Here is a 19,907-nt window from a genome sequence, read left to right as displayed (position 1 = left end):
GCAGTTTGCTTTTTAAATGGAAACATATTTGCAGCCAGTCTTATATTCATCACTTCATCAACACACCACAGGTCATGATCTTCAGATGTATGTGGTGGGCAAGTCAGATTTAAAGGATTTCATTCTATTTATTTTATTTTGCCCACTTAATCACGTTTGTGTCACCTTCTTTAGACTAAAGACGCGCTATTTGAATTTAACAAGAAATTTCTAAAATATACATATATTTGTCCCCGAATTCTGCAAATCTGGCCAAGAAGCCAAGAGTACCGATAAATTGGTCTTATTTTGTAGGGCTTTTCCGGAAGTCCGTCTCGCTGAAGCAATCCGCTTTGGATGCCAGAGGTTTTTTCGACCTCTGCACCATTTTCAGTAATATTAAGGAAACAAGCGATAAAGCAACGTGTCAGGAATGATTTGTATACTGTTAGTCGCGGGTCACGACACCGTCTTGGAGACACAAATTAAGGTATGTATGGTAAATTTTGCGCTAGCAAAGGGGGTAACTTGTGTTGTGTTTCAAGGCGGTTCAAAGTTCGCCTTCTTTAACGGGTGATCTCGCAGCGCTACGGAAGCGTATTGCTGCCATCCTAGAAAAAAAAGAAAAAACCCCAAAAAACGGGGCTCAGTATAACGTGATACTTTCACGTTTTTACGTGATCATTTCCACGTTATAACGCGAACGTTTTTACGTTATAACGTGATAGTTTCACGTTTTCACGTTATAATTTTCACGATGCAGTTGAGATGGTGGAACTTGTACCCATGGAGCCTTCCGTGCCCCTCCAGCTGATCAATGAGAAAACGACGCAACTTCAATCGGGTCGGCTTCATTCTTCCTACGATACAATCCCATACTGTTGAATTTTGTATCAAGTATTTCCCTCCAGCTATGGACGAGCTGCGAGTTCCAACACATACATCTCAAAATTCTCCTCAAAGTACGCAAACTTATGTTAATTTCATCGATGGTGCTTAATAAATTGAAGATCTCACCATGCCTCAAACCAAGTTTAAAATACAGTTTAATCAACTCATGCAGACGAGACGTGGTGCCTCCCTTTGCCTCACTCCATTTAGTTTAGATTCATTATGAAATTGTGTGAACATTATCACGTAAAAACGCGAACATGATCACGTTTTAACGTGAAAGTTTCACGTTAAAACGTAAAAAAAAAAAAAAAAACTATCACGTTAAAACGTGAAATATCACGTTGTAACGTGAAAGTATCACGTAAAAACGATACTGAGCGCTGTTTGTTTTTTTTTGTTTGTTTGTTTTTTTTGTTTCTAGGGTGGCAGCAGTACGCTTCCGTACAGCGCGACGCACCTCCAAAAGTGACATTTTACCTTTGTAACTACCTGTAGCAAAACTCGTGAATCCACCAGGAAATGATTGGGGAGATGTATGGAATCTCAGCGGTGCAGCAAAGCATTCGGCTTAATGCTGACACAACAACACTACGAGGTTTTCGTAGAATTTCATTTTTAAGGTTGACTCGTACTTCTTTTTACCGCCCCCCCATAGATGAGGGAAGATATGGGGGAAGTAAAACAATTTTGGGATGCGTTTGTTATAATCTGGTCACCCAATGTATTAGATTAGCAGTCTGCTAATTACCCAGGTTGTGTGAATTGTAATCGCAGACCACGCCGATAGAGAAATGAATATTAACGTATCCGTTAATTATGTAATATCTAGTTAGATAAACAAAATAATTCAAATTATATAAATTATATGCACTTAACTCATCTTGTTTGTCGCCACGTTCTTTAAAAAAAATAAATGAACAATCAAAATAACATGTATTGAATGTTTCTTCAGACATAGATGATTATCTGTGCTGCTCTCCTGTCTTAGAACGATGACACAGGCCTTTACAGCCACCTGACTGGAGTCCCAAAGGCCCTGCTGCCTGGAACTGGAGGCAAGAAGATCCTTGACTTTTGGTGGGAAACAGTCAACACGTACGTAATAATATCCACACAACATTCACATAATTTCTAAATGTGTCCCGGCTCCTCGCTGGTTCTTACTAATCACACCTCTTCGGACTTCTCATCAGGCGGCAGTTGTTCACAGAAGTGTATCTGGTCACGAATGCCGACAAGTGAGTTCTCACCGCAGCACAAGAAGTGACCTGGTGTTGATTTTTCCTAGATGTTGTGCCCCCACTTGCCTTGTATATATATATATATTCAGCTTCCTGCGTCCATTCTAATTCCGTCCCCAGGTACAAGCACTATGAGCGCTGGGCCACGGCAAACGACTTCCCGGTGGAAAATGTGATAAATGACGGCAGCACCACGCTGGAGGACCAGCTGGGAGCTGTGGCTGACCTGCAGCTGGCCATACGCAGCCGCAAGCTGCAGGATGACATCATGGTGGTACGACTGCCCCAGTGCCCTGATTGTTTTCATCTTGTTGCTAATCAGAAATGTTGCAATGGAGCTGAGGGTGGAACATGGTTTGTTGCAAACAGGTTGCCGGAGACATGCTGTGTGCAGACCAGAACTTTGACATCGCTCAAGTCATCCGTTTCTTCAAGTCAACGGTGAGGGGAGAGAGATGTGTCACATAGTGGCACATCTCAAACGTGCTAGATTCATTCGGTCACGTCCTGGGCAATTTAGATGTTATGCAATATGTTATTATTTCATGTAATGTTATATTGGGGATACGATTTGTTGCATCCTCTGTGTCTGCAGCCTGGGCAGCTGGTCATTTATTATGAGCTTGAAGAAAGTGAGAAAAGCAGCTCTAGGGGCATCGTGGAGGTCTGCCCAGACACCCACAGGTGAGAGTTTTTCCTCAAAGGGAACAAAACCAACAAAACAAGACTGCAATTTGTTTGATGAATCCATCAGTTTCTAACCAGTTGCAATTTGTAATTTAGGGTCACTCGCTTTCTGGAGAAGCCACAGGTGGGACTGACCGAATCCCGACTGGCCAGCGTTGTGTTTTACTGCATCCAAAAAGACAAATTGTCCTGCCTGTCTGACTTCCTGAACTTGCAGTCCCAAGCTGCAGACAAGAGCTTTGGAAGATTCTGGGTATGGAAAAATTTTATGTGTTTATTTGATTATCAGCTTCGTTTTGTGTGTAAAAGTATTAGAGATTTTAACCTTAGTTATTTTTCTCAGATTTTCTTTACTCAACAATAACAAATCTCTGTTATTTATCAAGCACCATGTTACATTCATTTTCAGATCTTTACTTTTGTCATTATGTGATTTACTCAAAAACGTAATTATCAAAACTGAGAAACAAACAAAAACTCCATAAACCAGACTATTTTCCCCCTTGTTTAGAGCGCCTGCAAAAACACTTGGCTTTAGTTTCCTGCCAAACTTCACGTTTGGAACAGGATAAATACAAGGCAGCTGTTGGGTGGTCACAGAGGTTGACTGAACACCCAGCTGGGAATGTTATCGCTGCACTTTGAGAGGTAGTAGTGCCCTCTGTGACATCACAAAAAGCAGATGTTCAGAACTAGGTTGTTTCTTCCTTTTGCCTGCTTCACTTTTAAGTAAGCAAAGCAAGCAAAAATAAGTAAATGATTGCTGGGAGCTTCATTATCAGGTCTGAGTAAATTAAATATTGTGCAACTTGACTGATAAACATTATGCATATTTCTTCTTGAGCAGAATATATTTTTTTCTAATAGAAATAAGTGATACATAAGAGTGATGTGCTAAGCTTTAACTTCCATGTCTGCTGTATGTCCAGGAGTGGCTCGTTAATGAGAAGCAGCTGGATGTGTTTGGGATGAAGCTTCCTACTGGCTTCCAGCTCATTGGACAAGTGGTTTGTACCCATCTCATCATTTTACAAATTCATCTGAACCATTTTTTCATTTTCACATGGTTTTGCATCTTGCAAAACTATTTAAAGACGAAACTCCACAGTGCAATCTTAAGATAAACACTAGAAATGATGCATCCTATCCTATGCAATAGAAGATGTGTCCAAATGAATGATTCTCGAATTCTGGACTCTATAATATGTGAACTCTGGCCTGTATAAACAAGTAGGCTGTTTTTTTGTTACTTATTCATCAGTGGAATCTACATCTAAAAGTCCTGCGGTCCCAGCAGAAACAGACAACACTAAACACAAGATATTTTTTACATAGAATAGGCAGATGATTGAGTTTAGTACAACATTCGATGATTGTATCTTGTTATTTGTTGACCTGACAATTCAGAAAACAAGTCAGAGTCCTATCTTTCTTTCATCAATGTATTTAATGTATTTATTGGTACATAAACTTGAAAACTCTGAAAGGATTTCCTTCATTCCTTCATTAAACGACACAACGCACAAAAATATTATTTGTTGCATTACTGGGTAAAAGTCCTTGCACATTATTGATGCTGCATGCTGCCACTGCTGAAATTTAAACGCACCATCTAATTCCACGTTTTCCTCCTGCATGTCAGGGTCTCACTGACTACACCAAGTGGCTCACCCACTACTCCACCAAGCAACAGGACAATCCTGCTAAACCCATCATGTACCGCTCTTATGCCAGGTGGGACGCCGGTCGAGAGCAATTCAATGTCAATGTGACACCTGCAGAAATGGTGGTCTTAGCTCTGTGTGGTGACTCCTCGCAGGGTTGGAATAATGGGGAACCCCTCAGACGGCTTCAATGGGAAAACCATCGCTATGTCCATCTCGAACTTCTGGGCTGAAGTCACCTTAGTGGAGAGCCAGACACTAGTAAACACACACACACACAAGTTCACACACACACACACACACACACACACACACACACACACAGATGTATTCTTTTTTTTTTTTTTTTTTTTTACAACAAAGTCAGCTGCGTCTCTGTTTGACAGGTTTTGGTCCCTCATCCACTCAACGACCCCACGGAGTTCGGGAGCTTGCAGGATCTGTTCTGCATCAGTAGAAAAGAAGGGTGCGTGAGGGCACCGTCGCTCAGTAAGATCTTATGAATGAGATGTCTGTGTTCTGTTTACCCTAATGTACTGCCTCTTGCCCTTTAAAAGGTACCTGGGAGGTCTGAGGCTGCTGCAGGCAACCTGCAAGAAGTTCTACCAGTTCTGCTCCAAACAAGGGTGAGACAAGGGCACAGAGAGGCGTCACCATGAGATGTTTGTTCATTGGTCTGTCCAGAAGAATGAATTCTCTCAAAATTATGATAGTTATGTGCCACAGGAGATTGGCTTTTTTTTTTTTTAACCTGTCCTTCACTATTGACACCGCTTCGACTTTCAGCTTCAGATCATGTATTTCATACGTCTTTGAACATTTGAAGTGGGTGTAGATCACAAAGTATATGCGTTATGTGAAGTGAAGACAGAAAAAAAATGAAGCAATTTAATTTGGCCCGAAAAAAATTCTGTCTCAACACTGAATCGTATAAAGGGTTCAGTTTATTTTAGCTGGACATGTCTGATGTCTGACCAAGTATGGACACTTGTTTTAACTGAACTTAATTGTACATCTATTTTTTATTATTATTATTTTTTTTAAATCTTTTTTTGTATGGACTGTATTTTACAGCATTGCACTGACCAAACAGAACTTCACTCTGAAATATGACACCAACATTCCTCGACAAGTGGTGAGAATTCCTTCATAAACTCAAAACCTGATATTTAAAACCATCCGCAATGCTTCCAACACACTTAGAAATTAAAGCGGTTTCTGTCTTTCACAATAAAGGGCCTTGCTGGAAGCAGGTAAGTAGCTTTGGTTTGTTCTCCACCTTTGCTGCATTGAATTTAACATTACCTTCACAGAGATGGAACTTACCAATAGGTCTTTTTACTTTCCTACTGTGTTACAGCGCCATCGTCTCAGCCACCCTGAAGTGTCTCATGAAATTCTACAACATTACGGACAATGTAGGAACAGTGGATTTTAGTCTGTCTCTCAGTTTTGCAGAATGCAATCAAATTTACAACATCTTTTTATTATTTTTATTTTGCTCCCAGGATCTTCCAAAGCCGATCCGGGCCAACTTCATCCTCAACGTGGAGAGCGATGAACTCTTCATCACTGCCGGCCTGCAGGACAGAGTTGTGCAGGTCAGCAGTACGTTAACTGCCATGCATGTATTCACCCGATAGTTCTTATTTGAATCCTAATTTTCAGAAGCGTGAATTGTGTTCCTTTGTTGTGGAAGGTCTATGAGGGCCTCGTCTACATGGACTTCAGCCAGAAGATCATGGAGGAGCAGGGCTACGGTACAGCATCCACTGCCTTGTTTAGGAAAGCTAAGTGGCCGATGCATTCATTTTTCAAATATGTCTTTTTCCATTCTTAGGGAACTATGTGTCTATGGACATGAAGGAGCTCCCACTTTTCTGGCTGGCTTATCTCAGTGACCCCAGCGACTCTGGACGTATCCATAGCAACATCAGGCAGCGCTGGCTGAGTGGTACGTACCTGAGACTCAGAGAAGTTGATGATGGCTACATTAAGTCTTATCTTATCATTGACTGGTGATTTGCTTGTTATGTGTATACTTTGGCTATTGAAGATACCTTCAGCAGGAAACAGAGTCATTCATTTGATGGACTAGTTTCTGTCCCTTCACAGCTGAACCTCTGGTTGTTGACGCCATGAAGACTTTTGCTGAGCTCACCGACCAGGCCAGGTTGGTCAGAGCGCTTGTGAATGTTTTTCAAAGAGCCCTCAAATGTAAAAGGGGAAAGAAAAGAAAATGTTGGAAACATGAGAAAAAGCACGTCTGTTCACATTCTCTGAGTGGCTTCTCTCACGAAAGGGATAAAATATTTATGAGACCCTGAAAGTGTCACCAAAACAAATAGCTGATAAGCTTGAAGGTGATCGCGGAGATGTTCTTTTCTCAGGATGGCTCTGCAGAACAAAGACTGGAACGCGCTGGCACGGCTGATGGACCAGAACTTTGAACTGCGAAGGTAAATCTTCTGTTTCGGGCCGGAGAGACGTCACTTTCGTCAGAGTCACATCCTGAATAACGAGTTGTCCCACAGGACTGTGTACACTGATGACTGCCTCGGCCCTGGGAATCTCAAGATGGTCCAGCTGGCGAGGAAGGTATGCAGCTCCGACAGGCTGTACTTTTTTTTTTTTTTTAACGGCCCCATATGATGGAAAATTCACTTTACCAATGTCTTCACTTCTTTTTTTCGTTCCACCATTCACAAAGCATTCGCTGAAAGACATTTTAAAAGGGATCCATTTGTGACAAACAGGACAAATACCTTCATGACAATAAGTCCAGCTTGATTGTGCCCAGATGATTGAGGGTGGAGACGGCCTCCTGACCACCTTGTTTTTATCCCCTTCCGAACTTATATAAGTACAATAAAGCATCAGTTTTAGCAGCAAGCAAAAATAAAATGATAATAACAATGTCAGGCTGCAGTATTGAATGAAAAATGTGAATAATGTGGGACCTTTAAAACCTGTCTGTAAATGTAATGGTGTATTCATTTAGATTTCTCTTTGTCTTCCAGTTTGGTTCAGCTGTAAAGTTGCCAGGCAGCGGTGGGGCTGTTGTGGGTCTGTGTCTCGACAATGAACAGCTGGTAAGAGAGAGTATCTGCATCTCATAGTTTCTCTTAACTCGAGCTTGAAACAATAATCTAATAAATCTAAAGCTTAAAGGTAAAAAATTAAAAAAAAACACTGTTAGTGACAAGAATGTCGATTGATCGACTATCAGTGTTACTTTCATGCCGCCTGTATTTTTTTTTTTTAATTATTTTTCCACCAGTCTTGCTATCTGATGTAGTGTGCGCTTTGCCCACTAGGTGGAGATGAGACAAGCGTTCCAGGAGGCAGGCTGCGTGTTCTGTGTCATTGCTCCCTACAATCCATCTGCCTGCACTGTTGGTGGTCAGCACTGACCTCCAGCGACTCCTCAAGACCCAGACTGGACAATTCCAGGCCAGTGCGGGGACCACGGTGGTCAAATGTGGCACAAGCACGGCTCCCAATGAGATCTGGTTGTCAGCAACCAAATCATTTTAGTGTTGAATCAATAGCAAAACCGATGAATGAGGATATAATCGGGGAGGGGGGGGTATGCTGAGGATCTTTAGACCTTTTAGAACTGAATGATAGTCAGTTGATCTTTTAAATAAGAATAACTGATGGATATGCATGGCAAGGCGTTACTCCCCTTTTATTGCATATAAATAAGGTAATATTTAAGAGCAGAAGGTTACATTTTGAGCTTTGGGTACAATGATTTTACCTGCACAGTTCAAAGCCATAATTCCTACAAATGCAAAAAATACTAATCTATTTTTCTACGTGTACAAAAAGATAATTTTAAATAAACTCTTTATATTTAATATTATATTTGTAAAACGAGTGTCATTTTGTATAAAACGTACAAATAAACTGTAGGGCTCCCACTTAATTATTTCAATAATTTCTCGTGCATTCATGATTGTCTTCTGTCATCTCACGACTGAGCCTAAACATCGTTTCGGGGAAGAAAAAAAAGAAGAAGAAGAAGAAAAATCAAGACTAAAAAGTGCTTCTGAGAACCTTTTTGTGTCATGTGCTTGTGCGCAGTGTTGTGGTGCGCTGCGTGTTGTGTTTGGTAGTACTCGGTCGGTCAGCCTCCGCGCCTCATTCGCCGCTTCCTCCGGTGGGCGGAGTTCAGCTCTCCGTGTGGCCGAGCGCCTTCGCTCTCAGCTCCGCTCCGCTCAGCTCCGCTCCGAGCTCCGTCCGCGTACAGCCGTTCTCCTCGAAGCGCCGCTCCTCTCACACACGGAACCCCCGGCCGCGGCTCATGGACTAAGCCGGCGGTCTGGTAGCGGGGGAGACAAGGTGTACCCAGCGGGAACCATGGCTGCCAAAGATGACCTGTATAGTAAAATCATCCCTCGGAGGCTCCGTCAGAACCGCCCGGGCTCGGTGAAATGTGGCTCCAGTCTGGACGTGCTGCTGTCAATGGGCTTCCCCAGACCAAGGGCGTAAGTAGCCTGACCCCAAGTGTATGTGTGAGTGTGTCTGTGTGTGTGTGTGTGGAGAGAGGTTCAGGGAAGGGCTCGAGTAAACGTCCCAGGTTTGTCGGTGGAAATTGTCCGTGTGTGGGCAGCAGCGTCCGTTCTGGATGTTGCGTTAGCGGACCGCTGAGACGCAGCATCCCTCCCAGAGTTAAGTGGCCGTTTTCCCCCGCATCGTTTTCGGCGTTGCGCAGCTAGCTGCCGGTCCTCGAACGCAACATAGTAGTTTAAAATAAAATAAAAAAATAAAAATAAAAAAGGGTCGTAAACCCGAGCGGAGTACTTAGTAATAGACGCGAATGACGTTACAAGCATGTCACTGGCACGTAACGTTACAATAAAAAATATGTTTTGTTTCGCTTTTGAGTGGAAAAAGGTCAAAACTTAAGAGTGAAAAAAGTTTAGAAAAGTGTCAGCATCTAATGTGACATAATCCCCAAAGTCTTGTCATTTAAAGAAAATCCACATGTAATATTTCAAATATTACGAAGAATAGCTTTCAAGCTGTTTGTTTTTATTTTCGGCCAGGTGGAATTTTATTGTCGTACTGCTCATCACAAAACCTGCACTGTTAGATGAGTTGTCACATGTTGACCCCTGAGAGAACCGGACCTTGGAGACGGCTCAGCCTGCTCTGAAAGGGCCGACTGTCCCTGGGTTTGGCCGGACCAGTGAGTCCACATCCGTCCTGCTGGCTCCACTGTCACATACTGTAAACACACCACAACAGCAGACTGGACAAAACCGGCCAGGAGAGAAACAGATGCAGGAGTAAAACAGGAAGCCAGGCACTCTAAGTAGCATTTACTCATTTAGAAAGTGTGTGTGTGTGTGTGTGTGTGTGTGTTTTACATCGACCGATAACCTTCCGAGCGCCACTGCCTCTGTCCGTGTTGTCCGGCAGCCTCAAGAGAATCAGTGCACAACAGTGACATGGATTCCCAGCCTTGATTATAGGTTATTGATTGAATTCACACAGAGTGCTGCTGTGGGAGCGTACACAGGCAATTACATAAGTCTAAAGGCAGCACGATAAACTGTGTTTGTGACCGAATACACATTGGATCGCTCGTCTGACTGTAAAACATACTGTATGCCGTGTCACCTCTGCGCTTGGTACAGAATGGGACAAACGTGGAATAGACGCCTTATGTGACTTGTTCAGCTGTTGGATGTTTAGTTGATCAGATTAGCTGCTTTGTCTCTTTGCCATGTGTATGTTAGAGCGTCCTGCTGCTGCACTCAGTCCTCAGTTTATTGTTTTTAACCGGTGTGCTCAAAATACCCTCCGTGCACAACGTCATGCAATTTAAAGAGGCACCTCACCCCCTATTTCCTGATCCACTTGTCTTATTAGATATGCTACCACCCCACCCACCCCCCGAGAAATTGAAGAGTGATATTTTTTTCTTATCTTTTAATCTGAAATGACGTCATGGTTATTAAAAAAAAAAACATATATATATATATATATATATATCAAAAACAGAGCTTGTTTTTACGAGTTGATATTTTCCGAAAGAAAATCTCCGAAATGAAATTACCGAAGGAAAAAGCTGAGAGATGGCGATAAAAATCTGCAAGAGCGTGAAGTGACCAGAGAGCTTTTTCTATCCGACAGCAGCAGCAGAGGCAACAACTTAACTGGGAAAAATGGCAAGAAGAGACAAAAAAACAGTTGGCCAAATCAAATTCAGAATTCATGTGAGTTGCCATTTAAAGGGGCCACACTATGCGGAACCAACTCCAAACAACAAACGTTAAATCCTTTACTAATTTTGCTCGCAGGCCCTTTCAGAATGTGTGTGCCAACAGTATGAATGAAACTCATCTCATCTGCTTTTCTAATGACGACCTCTGTCGTCTGTGCTCTGTCAGCAAACCATTCACCAAAGATGAAAGTCTGCTGCTCATTAGAGACTGCGCTGAGATGCGCAAGTTCTGGGACTCACGGACAACTCTCTTGTGCCCCGTGTGGGGCGTTGCAACACCGCTGCCACCTTGCTGAATGGCAGCGCTGCAGTGGGTGTGAGCGCGACAAACATCGCTGAGAAGATGCTCAGAACTCGATGCGTTGCGTTAGATCTGCGCCATCTCAACAAGAGGGTTTTTTTTTTTTTTTCTTTTCCGGTTGAATTCTTTTTTTTTTTTTCCGGGACATTGAGTGCCATGTAGCTCCGTCGCATCAAAGAGAGTCCTACTGTCTCCTCAGTAGTTTAATACTCCCTCAACGAGCCACCACAGCCTCTCAACTTCACTCTCCTTGCGTCCCCCTCCACCAAAAAAACCCCCCTCAGCAGCTTCTCTCTCCTCACCATTTTTTTCCTTGCCGGCTCTGCGATCACTGTAGCATAAATTCTCATGCTCGGCGGCTGCCGTCTGACGGCCAGAACCGCCCCAACCTCCCTCCCCTCACCTGCCCCTCCTCCTCAGAGCTCATACATGTGAGAACACATGGTGCGTATCACAGGATCTTCCAGGAAACAACCTCTCTGACACCAGCCCGCCCCCCCCCCCCCCCCCCCCCCCCCCAAGTATCAGATCATCAAGTTCCTTCTCAACTTCCTAGTCGTTGGAACGGAACGGTGTTTTCTTTATTATTAATAGACTGTAGGAAATTTCACAGCACTTTGTGTATTTATTTATTTATTTCGCAGTTAAGGTCACACACTGTGCTTTCGTCCGGGCAGATGTCACAAGTCAAGAGTGTCTGTGCGTGTGCACGTCAGAGGAAGTGTGTTGAGGTTTGCCGAGTGATGATGATGATGATGATGACGAAGGGTCCCCGCCGGCAGGACGACGTCGGCGCTAGTTCCTCGCCCAGGAAACGCCATCTCTTACACCACTGGTTCTCAACTGGTGGAGTCTCAGGAGCCACAATTTCATCCTTATAATGAAGTCGCGACCCAAATTTATTCCACTAAAATAAAAATGCTAGCCCACTTTCTGCCATGTCTGGGAAATAAATGATTGAAACGATCGAATTGTGTGACCTGCAAAATAAACACCCAACACTTTCTCTATAAATATACATATTTCTTTAAATCCCTACTTCTTTAAAAATAAAAAAGGGAAACTGCCCACGAAGCTGCGACCCAATCAAAACAGCTCCGCAACCCACTTTATGGTGGTGACCCACCGGTTGAGAAACGCCGTTCTGCACGGCTTCCTCCGAACTTTCCCCCTTTGTCCGAGCGTCCGTCTCCCTCTGACCCGCTGACATCCCCCACCAGCCTCAGGTTCCCCGGTTCTGCTGCGAAAGGATGGAGTCTGCGTGAAAATGGTTAAATTTATCTGCCGTCTCCTCCAGTCGCTCCGTTGTTCTGGCACTGGGTCGTCACTGCCTGGCCACCAGTGACAGGGCGGCCTTTCATAGCTTTCTGTCAGTCACGACAGTACCGGAGGATGGTCACTGTGTGCATTGTTTTCACAGGGCCTCACCACATGGAAATGTATACAGATATATATGATTCTAATCATGGCAGTAAATTATTCAGACTTTGAATTTCTTAAAATTTTTAATTCATCCCATAATAACTATGATAGACTGAAAACAGGTCTTAATTTTTTTTTTGTTCATTTCATTTTTAGTAGGATATATCGTGAACGTCACAAAATTTGATGCCCAGTGGTCTATTTTTCTCACGGCAGATGGCTGGTGAAAAGTTTCAGTCTGTTGTGACTCACCACTTTTGGATCTTTCACACTGCCGAAGCATCACAAGTGGCTCGCTATTTTTTGATTTGCTCTTAATATTCAAGCGGGCAAGCGCCAAAAGGACAAATAAGCGGTTCGCAAAAAGTCAAAACCTGGTCGCGGTCGGTGTTTGAGGTGTGTGTAAGTTCAGGAAGTGGTTGATTTGGACGACTCCTCTCAGCCCTTTCATGACAACTGACTGTGGCAGCGTCATTGCCCCCTCAGTGGGACTTAACATGTGGCAATTCTAGTGTAGGGAAGTCGGTGAGCTTGCTTGTTAGAGCTCTTTTTTTTCCCACCACGGCTGTCTGGCGGTTCGTTAAATGACACAGGCTGTGAACTTGTTTGCTGAAACTGCACAAAGTCGGTCTGCTAACTTCCAAGTTACCAGTCTGACTGCTTGTTATTTGCCCGTGAAACTCTTGTTAAGGCCTTTGTGTCCAGCGAAATCAACACACAACGGTGTTTTTAGATAGATAGCTAAATAGCTAGCTAGCTAGCTAGGTAGATAGACAGATAGATAGATAGATAGATAGATAGATAGATAGATAGCTGAGAAATTCAGTTTCTCAGCTGCACAATCGGTCGGTCATCAGTAATTGGTCCTTAAAAAGTGCATAGAGAGTCAAAGAATAGTCAAAATAAAGAAGTAAAAGAATTATTGAGATAAAGATTTGAAGTAACAAGTTGCAACGCCAGCGGTACTGAGGTCTCAAAAGCAAAAATGCTGAATTGCAAGATGTAAAGTTGGCAGAATTGAATTCCAGTGGAATTCAAAAAGTGATGGTTCACCCCCCGGAATGAGGAAGCGCACGAGTGCTGTTTGTTTCAGGCATGTGGCTCAGGCCTTTTGAAACACCCGAATATAACCCACTTGGTTCATCCCCTTTCCTGACCTAATTCAGACTCGGGTTGCCATTATTCTTTCACTTACAACTTATTTTTGCAGCTCTTTGCAATGTGTTAACCACCACGTCTCATTCCACTCGTCCGTACGTGTGAGTCACAGAGTCGGCAGAGCTGCAAAATAGATAGATAAATAAGTAAATGAATGAATGAATGAATGAATGAATGAATAAATAAATAAATAAATAAATGATACTTAACTCGCAATAAAAGTGAAGCCTGGCCCGCGACCAGCTTTTCTTGCTCCCACAGCTGTCTTATTAGCATGATGGGATCAGCGCGCTTGGATGCAGAGTTTCAGTTTAAAGTCGGCGCTTCATCTTTTTGAAACTGTCATCTTTTCTTTAACACCCACCAGGGCAAACAACATGCAGTGGATGTTGTGTAATACTTTACAAAGTACGCCCCAAAGCGCTTTTCAGGCTGCTAAAGTGAGACTAAATTCACACTGCAGTGTTTTTTTTTGCACGAGTCAGTGCAGTATTTTACAACAGCAAAACACAGTGTCGAAATTATTTGGGCATATAATTGTTTATTTAAAATATATATATATTTTTGTATATATATATATATTCCGCAGTCGGTTTGTGGAATACGATTTTAGCCCTGCCTCCAGTGGACGCTCATCACTCACTCACTCACTCCTTGGGTGTGTTTTACAACAACACGCTGGTCAGAAAAGTTTGCCGTCACAGTCGGAGCGGCGACGCACGACTAGCGCGCCTGACAACTCAACCACCGTTGTGCTTGGATTTATTTATTTATTTATTTATTTATTTTTTTTACAGAACCACGTTGGCACTGCGCTCCGTCGACGCTGATCAAGTGTTTTCCGTCCTGTTTCCCAACAACTGTCTACTTAGGAAATGCGTTTCTGTGTAGCTCAGCTTCTGGGTTGCATATTTTTTTCTGATTTGAAAGCGGAAAAGAAAACCTGCTAAGTGTGCGCGTGTGTGTGTGTGTCTGAGTCTTTGTCGGTGACGGCTTCGCGCACTACATCCCGGCAACTGGAACTCTAAAGTGCCGTGGAGTTAGCAGCTCTCATGAATTATTGAGCCGTTCCCTTGTTTTTAGCCCAGGATCTTTGAAATGCAGATGATTGTGCACTTATTCCTCCCTTTTGTCTTTCTCCTGTGCATTTCCACGCAACAGCCGGGAGTATTTTGAAGACTGTCAAAGCGACGCCGCGATGCTCGTTATTAGGTTTCGCGCGTCATGGTGATACGTCCGCCTCGACCGGGAGCTTCTAAACAAGGTCGTGCAAATGTCGTTAGTCTCCTCCCTGAAATAGGAGAGGGCGCATCGCTTCGTGTACGGCCTCCATCATTCTCCCGTGCACTTCCACCGCGGCCCCCGCCGATCATATCGAGGGTTCACCGGGAGCTTCAGTCCGGAAGCGCACCGACAGACAGCGCTATCAGATTATGGCGCCCATTGTCTCCACTCAAGACTTTGGCTGCGGTTCGATGAAATCCAAGGTAGCGCGAGTGGCCAGCAGCAGGAAACCTGAATGGAAAATAACACCCACAAATGTCCTTTATTTCATAGAGGAACAGGACAGTAATGACGTCAGTGTCTCTTAAGTATGTATTCAAAGAGGCACTTACCCAAGAAATACATCTAAAATGTAGTTTGGTTTACACCACCAGGAGGAACCTACATTGATAAAAAATGACTTAAACTGACAGAAATCTCCTGCCATTGTGTTCTGTGCTTCAACTTCATGTTTTATGCAGGCCTTTGGAGTTAGACTACATTTCCTCCATTGACTTCGCCCTTCAACCCTGACGTCTAATGATGGTTTTCACATATGAACTTTTTGGTGTATATTTTAGCCCCCTTTAGAAGTTTCACTTCTCCATCTCCAACCACACATTTTGCTCATTTTTCTTTTCAAGTTTAATCTTGTTATTTTTATGGTTCCGTTGTCCCGTGCGAGAGTTCCAGTGCTGGTCGTCGTACCCGAAAAGCTCCTTTTGTGAGAGCAGTTCATAGTTCCTGTCGTCCGTGTTGTGAAAACGTCCTGTGAACTGTGAACTGTAAACCAGAAGCTGGTCTAAAATAGCATTTTCTGTGCATTTACAACATGATACACTGTGGTCGCACGGCCGCGATTGCTGCCAGCTAGCAAAAAAAAAGTAAACAAAAGTGTTTTTTAAGTATTCACACCGAGTTAAATAATCATCTCTTCACTCATAGAAATAAAAAACACAGGTCGGCTAGCACGTTGCCATGATCTTTACTCAAGAACAATTTCTGCGACTTATTAAACCCAGTAAACGCAGAAAACACAGAACTGAAGAACTGGCAAGGACTGAGCTTCTGTACAGAGCCAGCCAAAAGAATGTATACATACATCAGGAAAAGAAAAACTTGCATAAACATTGCAATACCAAATGTATTCAGACATCACAATATAGAAGAAGACAAGTTACCGTTGGTCTCTGCAATTACAAGAGGTGCTCAGAGTGGTGGCCATCAGCTTCCAGACATTTATGTGTACGGCCAACTACTGCTTGGGTATCGTTGATACTTCAGCACTTGTTTGGCGTCACATTTGTGAGGCCACCTGTGTGGAAAACATTGTAAAACCGGGTACAGTGTAATTGGAATTTGATCAAACTTCAAAATAGGTCTCTATATGTATAGAAGTGCTTATACGGATTAAATATTTCTGCAAGTTTTTCTTCTCCTGATGTGTGTATACATTATTTTGGCTGCCTGTATATTTATTTGAGTGGGCCCACAGTGTTATTCCAGTATTCTTTTCACATTCTTCGACAGTTGTGGTTAGCAGTGAGACGTGACCCACACCATTACCCGCTGCTCCTCTCCCGCTTCCCATCGCAGCCCATCCTGCCCTGCAGTAAGCCAATGCAGTGGAACCTGCAGAGGCTGAAGTGTGAAGTGCTGTCACGGCCACCTCGCACGGTGGCTCCAGCTCTGCTGGATGTGGCGGTGGCGGCGGTGGCGGCGGCGGCGGCGGTGAGGCCCGGTGAGGATGGCATGGCGCACGGTCCTGGCGTCGGGAAGCAGCAGCTCCCAGGACAGCTGTGACTACAGTTGCTGAGCCAGCAGCAGGTTTCCTGTAGGCCCCGAGGCTGCTGCGACTGACAGCTGTCCCCTGTCTACCCCTCCACCGCGCGCACACACACACACACACACACACACACACACACACACACACACACACAAACACTGCAACACCCCTGCGTCAGATTTAGAGCTTGGCTCTCTTTAACCTCAAGACTTGGGGACGTGACTGTCGGAAAGATATAAATGGGTTTGGCTTTTACTTTCTTTCTGATATTATCTGACCACTAAAAGTTGTACGTGTAAAAAGCCGTCGCAGCAGAAGTGTCATGGATCAATGCTTTCAACCGATATCACAGTCGCAACTTCTCATGCAATGTTTTATTCGTGGTTAATCTTTACTAATTTCTACATCGTAGATACATGCTGAAGACAGCAAATATGTAAGCAAGACATCTTGAATTATGTAACAAAGAAAATAAATGTTAGATAACTCTTACATGTTATTTGAAGTTTTATTTGAAGGGTGGCTATTTAAGAATAATCTAAAATATTAAACCTGTTGGAGTTATTTCACGTATGTGTGTTCACTCATAGCATTGATGATGTAAATAGTCATGAAAATGAAAGAGAAACCATTAAATGAGAAGGTGTGTCCAATCTTTGGACTGGAGGCGTTGGGAATTCAAATTCCCAATAGTCCTGAAGTGTATGTCTTGAAGACATACACATTTCTGTCCTCTATGAAATATTTGCTGCAATTTCAGGTGTAAACAGATTTCTTTTTTGGTGGCGTAGCAGCATTTCTCACAATGCTCACACCGCTCCGTTCTCCTGGCAACAGCTTCTCCCTCGGCCTCCCCCGACGTTCTTTCCGCGCTGTGCTCCATGTAATAGGTGTAATGTATTTGCAACTCTCTAGTTTGAGAGAGTTATACTGCCCTGTGAGATTGGAAATCTATCTGTAACAAAACAAAAAACGCCACCGCACGCTGCCGTTCAGCCTATTATTTGTCTTAGCAAAAGAAAAGAGACAAAAGCATTATTACTGGGTGTGAACACGGTCAGGACTGTTTCTCCCGCTGCTGTTGGCACTGTCGCCTTCAGTTCTGCTCGTGGTGAATAGTGTGGCAAGCGCAACAAAGGTCAGGACATGAGCGATGCAACGCAATGGTGCTCCAAATTGGACTCGGACTGCAGATGGATTCTTGCTCCCTGCTGACTCCTCGTAGTTTGTAGTGCTGCAGTGCTATGACTTCCCGTCTCACTCATGCGCGCACTTGAGGTGCTCATATACATGATGAGGGCCCGTGGTGAGGTTTTTTTTTGGCCTTGAAATGTTGCAGATTCCACCTGAAAGGTTGAGGGTGTAATATTTGGAGATTTTGAAGAAGAAACAGCAACAGCAAGTGGTTACATTTTAGATTGCACCGTCTTTCACTCTCTCTCCCCCTCCTGAGCTTGCCAGTGAGTCAAGCTGGCCTGCGCAGCCAAACCTGGATACCTCGTCCACCTTCTTTTTTGTTGGTTTATTTGAGGAGGCGAGCAGTCACACTAATAATGAAACGTGCTGTCAAGCAGCTGGATTGTCCACAGCAGGCTTCATTAGAAATACGACCCTTGTATATTCTAATGTATATTTATGAGAAGCGTTGTAAGGGTAAGAAAACCAAATTACTTTGATTGTACACACTTTTGTATCCACTTTTGTTAATGTATTTATCGGCAGTATATTAAGTTTTTACCAATATAAAAATCATAAATCAAGCCAAATTTTACACACTGGACCTTTAAATCTCCTCCCTGGCTGTTGGTAGCCAGCTGAAATATGACTGGCTGGCAGGGTTTTTGTTGTGACAAAAAAAAAAAAACGGGAGGGCGCTAATGCCGGCTTGTTTACTCTGATGGCAACACAGAGGAGCAGTAACAGGAACATGGAAACACCAAAATAAAAATTGTTGTTTGAAACCCCAAGTGCTGAAAGGAATCAGATAGTTAGACTGTGACCAATGAGAGGGTTCATCTTGTTCTCGATCATCTCTCCCCGCAATGGGGTTGTTTCCAATTTGGCTGTGTGAATAGATTCTGAATGGAACCATGACATCTGGCATGTCAGATTGCGATGGCCGCACTCCTTGCAGCCAATGTAGGGTTCGGTATTTTCGTCAAAGGACGACAAAGACCCGCCAGCTGCATAGAACCGTATGTGGTGCGAAAAACAGGCCGTCGTTTTGCGTTTCCAAAAAATTTCATTTGAATGGAACTAAAGTGCAAATGGACGTTGTTTTAAAGATTAAGAGTGTAATACTTGGAGATTTTCAAGAAGAAGCAGCAACATCAAGTGGTTACATTTCAGATTGCCGCGCTCTTTCACTCTCTCTCTCCTCCTCCTGAGCTCGCCGGTGGCCTGCTTACCCAAACCTGGATATCTCGTCCGCCTTCTGCTGTGTTGCTTTATTTAAAGACGCGAGCAGTCACCCTAATTATGAAACGCACTGTCAGGCGGTCTGGATTGTCCACACTGGGACACCTTAGAAATATGGTGGTGCAAGATGGCAGCCAAATGCGAGCAAGCGCCTTGCTCCATGTATATTCTTATAAATAAATAAGAGCCGTTCTATCAGTAGGAAAACCACACCACTTTTACTCAAATGTGAGTATACACTTATAATAATGTATTTATGGGCAGTGTGTTAAGTTTTTACCAACAGCACAGTTGTATATGCAGTTCTTCTTGAAGTTTAAACAGTTTACATTCACACTTTAGCTCTTAGCTTGTGCATTGCTGTTCTTTTCATGAAAGGTTCGAAACTGTTCAGATAAATCAAAAATTGCTGCCATAACTAAAACTCCCTCGTGGGTCGTCTGCAGTATGACTGAGAATTCCTCCCCAACCCAGGGGACCGTCGCTGCATGACGTGTCCAATACCATTCAGAATACGTTTTGTTCTCATAGCTAGGCCTCTCGAGAGCCACTAAGATGTAGCACAATAATGGCACTCGGAATTCCAGACAGTCATCGTGCAGAGTCGGGGTTACCAGAAGTTCACCTTCAGGAGTGACTTGACATTCAGCCTCAGAGTACGAGAGGATCCAAACTCCTGCCTCCCAACGAGTGTTGACAGGAGTCGCTGCCTCTTGTGCGATTGCGTTGGTGGCGGCGACGCGCCGCCATTCCTAATTGCTACTGTTTGGTCGGGTGTCGACAGATTCCAGCTCAGCTTCCTCCCCAGAAGAGGAGAAAGAAATGCAAATGCTGATGGGCTGACAGTTGGAGCTGA

At 43.6% G+C, this 19,907-nt stretch overlaps 3 protein-coding genes across 4 annotated transcripts in view; 2 read left to right on the top strand and 1 right to left on the bottom strand.

Moving 5' to 3' along the window:
- Nucleotides 1-306: 306 nt before the first annotated feature.
- On the top strand, nt 307-8,396 carry gkup (glucuronokinase with putative uridyl pyrophosphorylase). Its single transcript, XM_076035958.1, has 23 exons — nt 307-469; nt 1,862-1,968; nt 2,067-2,111; nt 2,235-2,388; nt 2,484-2,555; nt 2,710-2,798; nt 2,898-3,054; nt 3,731-3,808; nt 4,444-4,535; nt 4,621-4,726; nt 4,852-4,931; nt 5,023-5,091; nt 5,540-5,600; nt 5,702-5,718; nt 5,826-5,883; nt 5,974-6,066; nt 6,165-6,225; nt 6,306-6,419; nt 6,581-6,638; nt 6,856-6,924; nt 7,000-7,063; nt 7,486-7,557; nt 7,783-8,396. Exons 1-23 carry the CDS (start codon nt 413-415, stop codon nt 7,876-7,878), a joined length of 1,869 nt encoding a protein of 622 aa, XP_075892073.1. The 5' UTR covers nt 307-412; the 3' UTR covers nt 7,879-8,396.
- Nucleotides 4,272-19,907, bottom strand: part of LOC142895141 (porphobilinogen deaminase-like) — a 55,898-nt gene continuing 40,262 nt past the window's right edge. The window contains exon 15 of the transcript XR_012928180.1: nt 4,272-4,281. The gene's annotated coding sequence lies outside the window, so the exon portion shown is untranslated. The remainder of the gene's footprint in view (nt 4,282-19,907) is intronic.
- The window catches only part of ubash3bb (ubiquitin associated and SH3 domain containing Bb), a 42,120-nt gene continuing 30,896 nt past the window's right edge, over nt 8,684-19,907 (top strand). For both annotated transcript variants that reach the window (XM_076035957.1, XM_076035956.1), the window contains exon 1: nt 8,684-8,958. In XM_076035957.1, the coding sequence (XP_075892072.1) occupies nt 8,831-8,958 (128 nt within the window). In that variant the 5' untranslated portion in view covers nt 8,684-8,830. The remainder of the gene's footprint in view (nt 8,959-19,907) is intronic.

This window comes from Nelusetta ayraudi, unplaced genomic scaffold, assembly GCF_046127955.1.
Source record: "Nelusetta ayraudi isolate G7.1 ecotype Tasmania unplaced genomic scaffold, CSIRO-AGI_Nayr_v1 ptg000048l, whole genome shotgun sequence".
Taxonomy (NCBI): Eukaryota; Metazoa; Chordata; class Actinopteri; order Tetraodontiformes; family Monacanthidae; genus Nelusetta; species Nelusetta ayraudi.
Note: the sequence above shows the minus strand (reverse complement) of the source record. Positions and strands in the feature narration are given on the sequence as shown.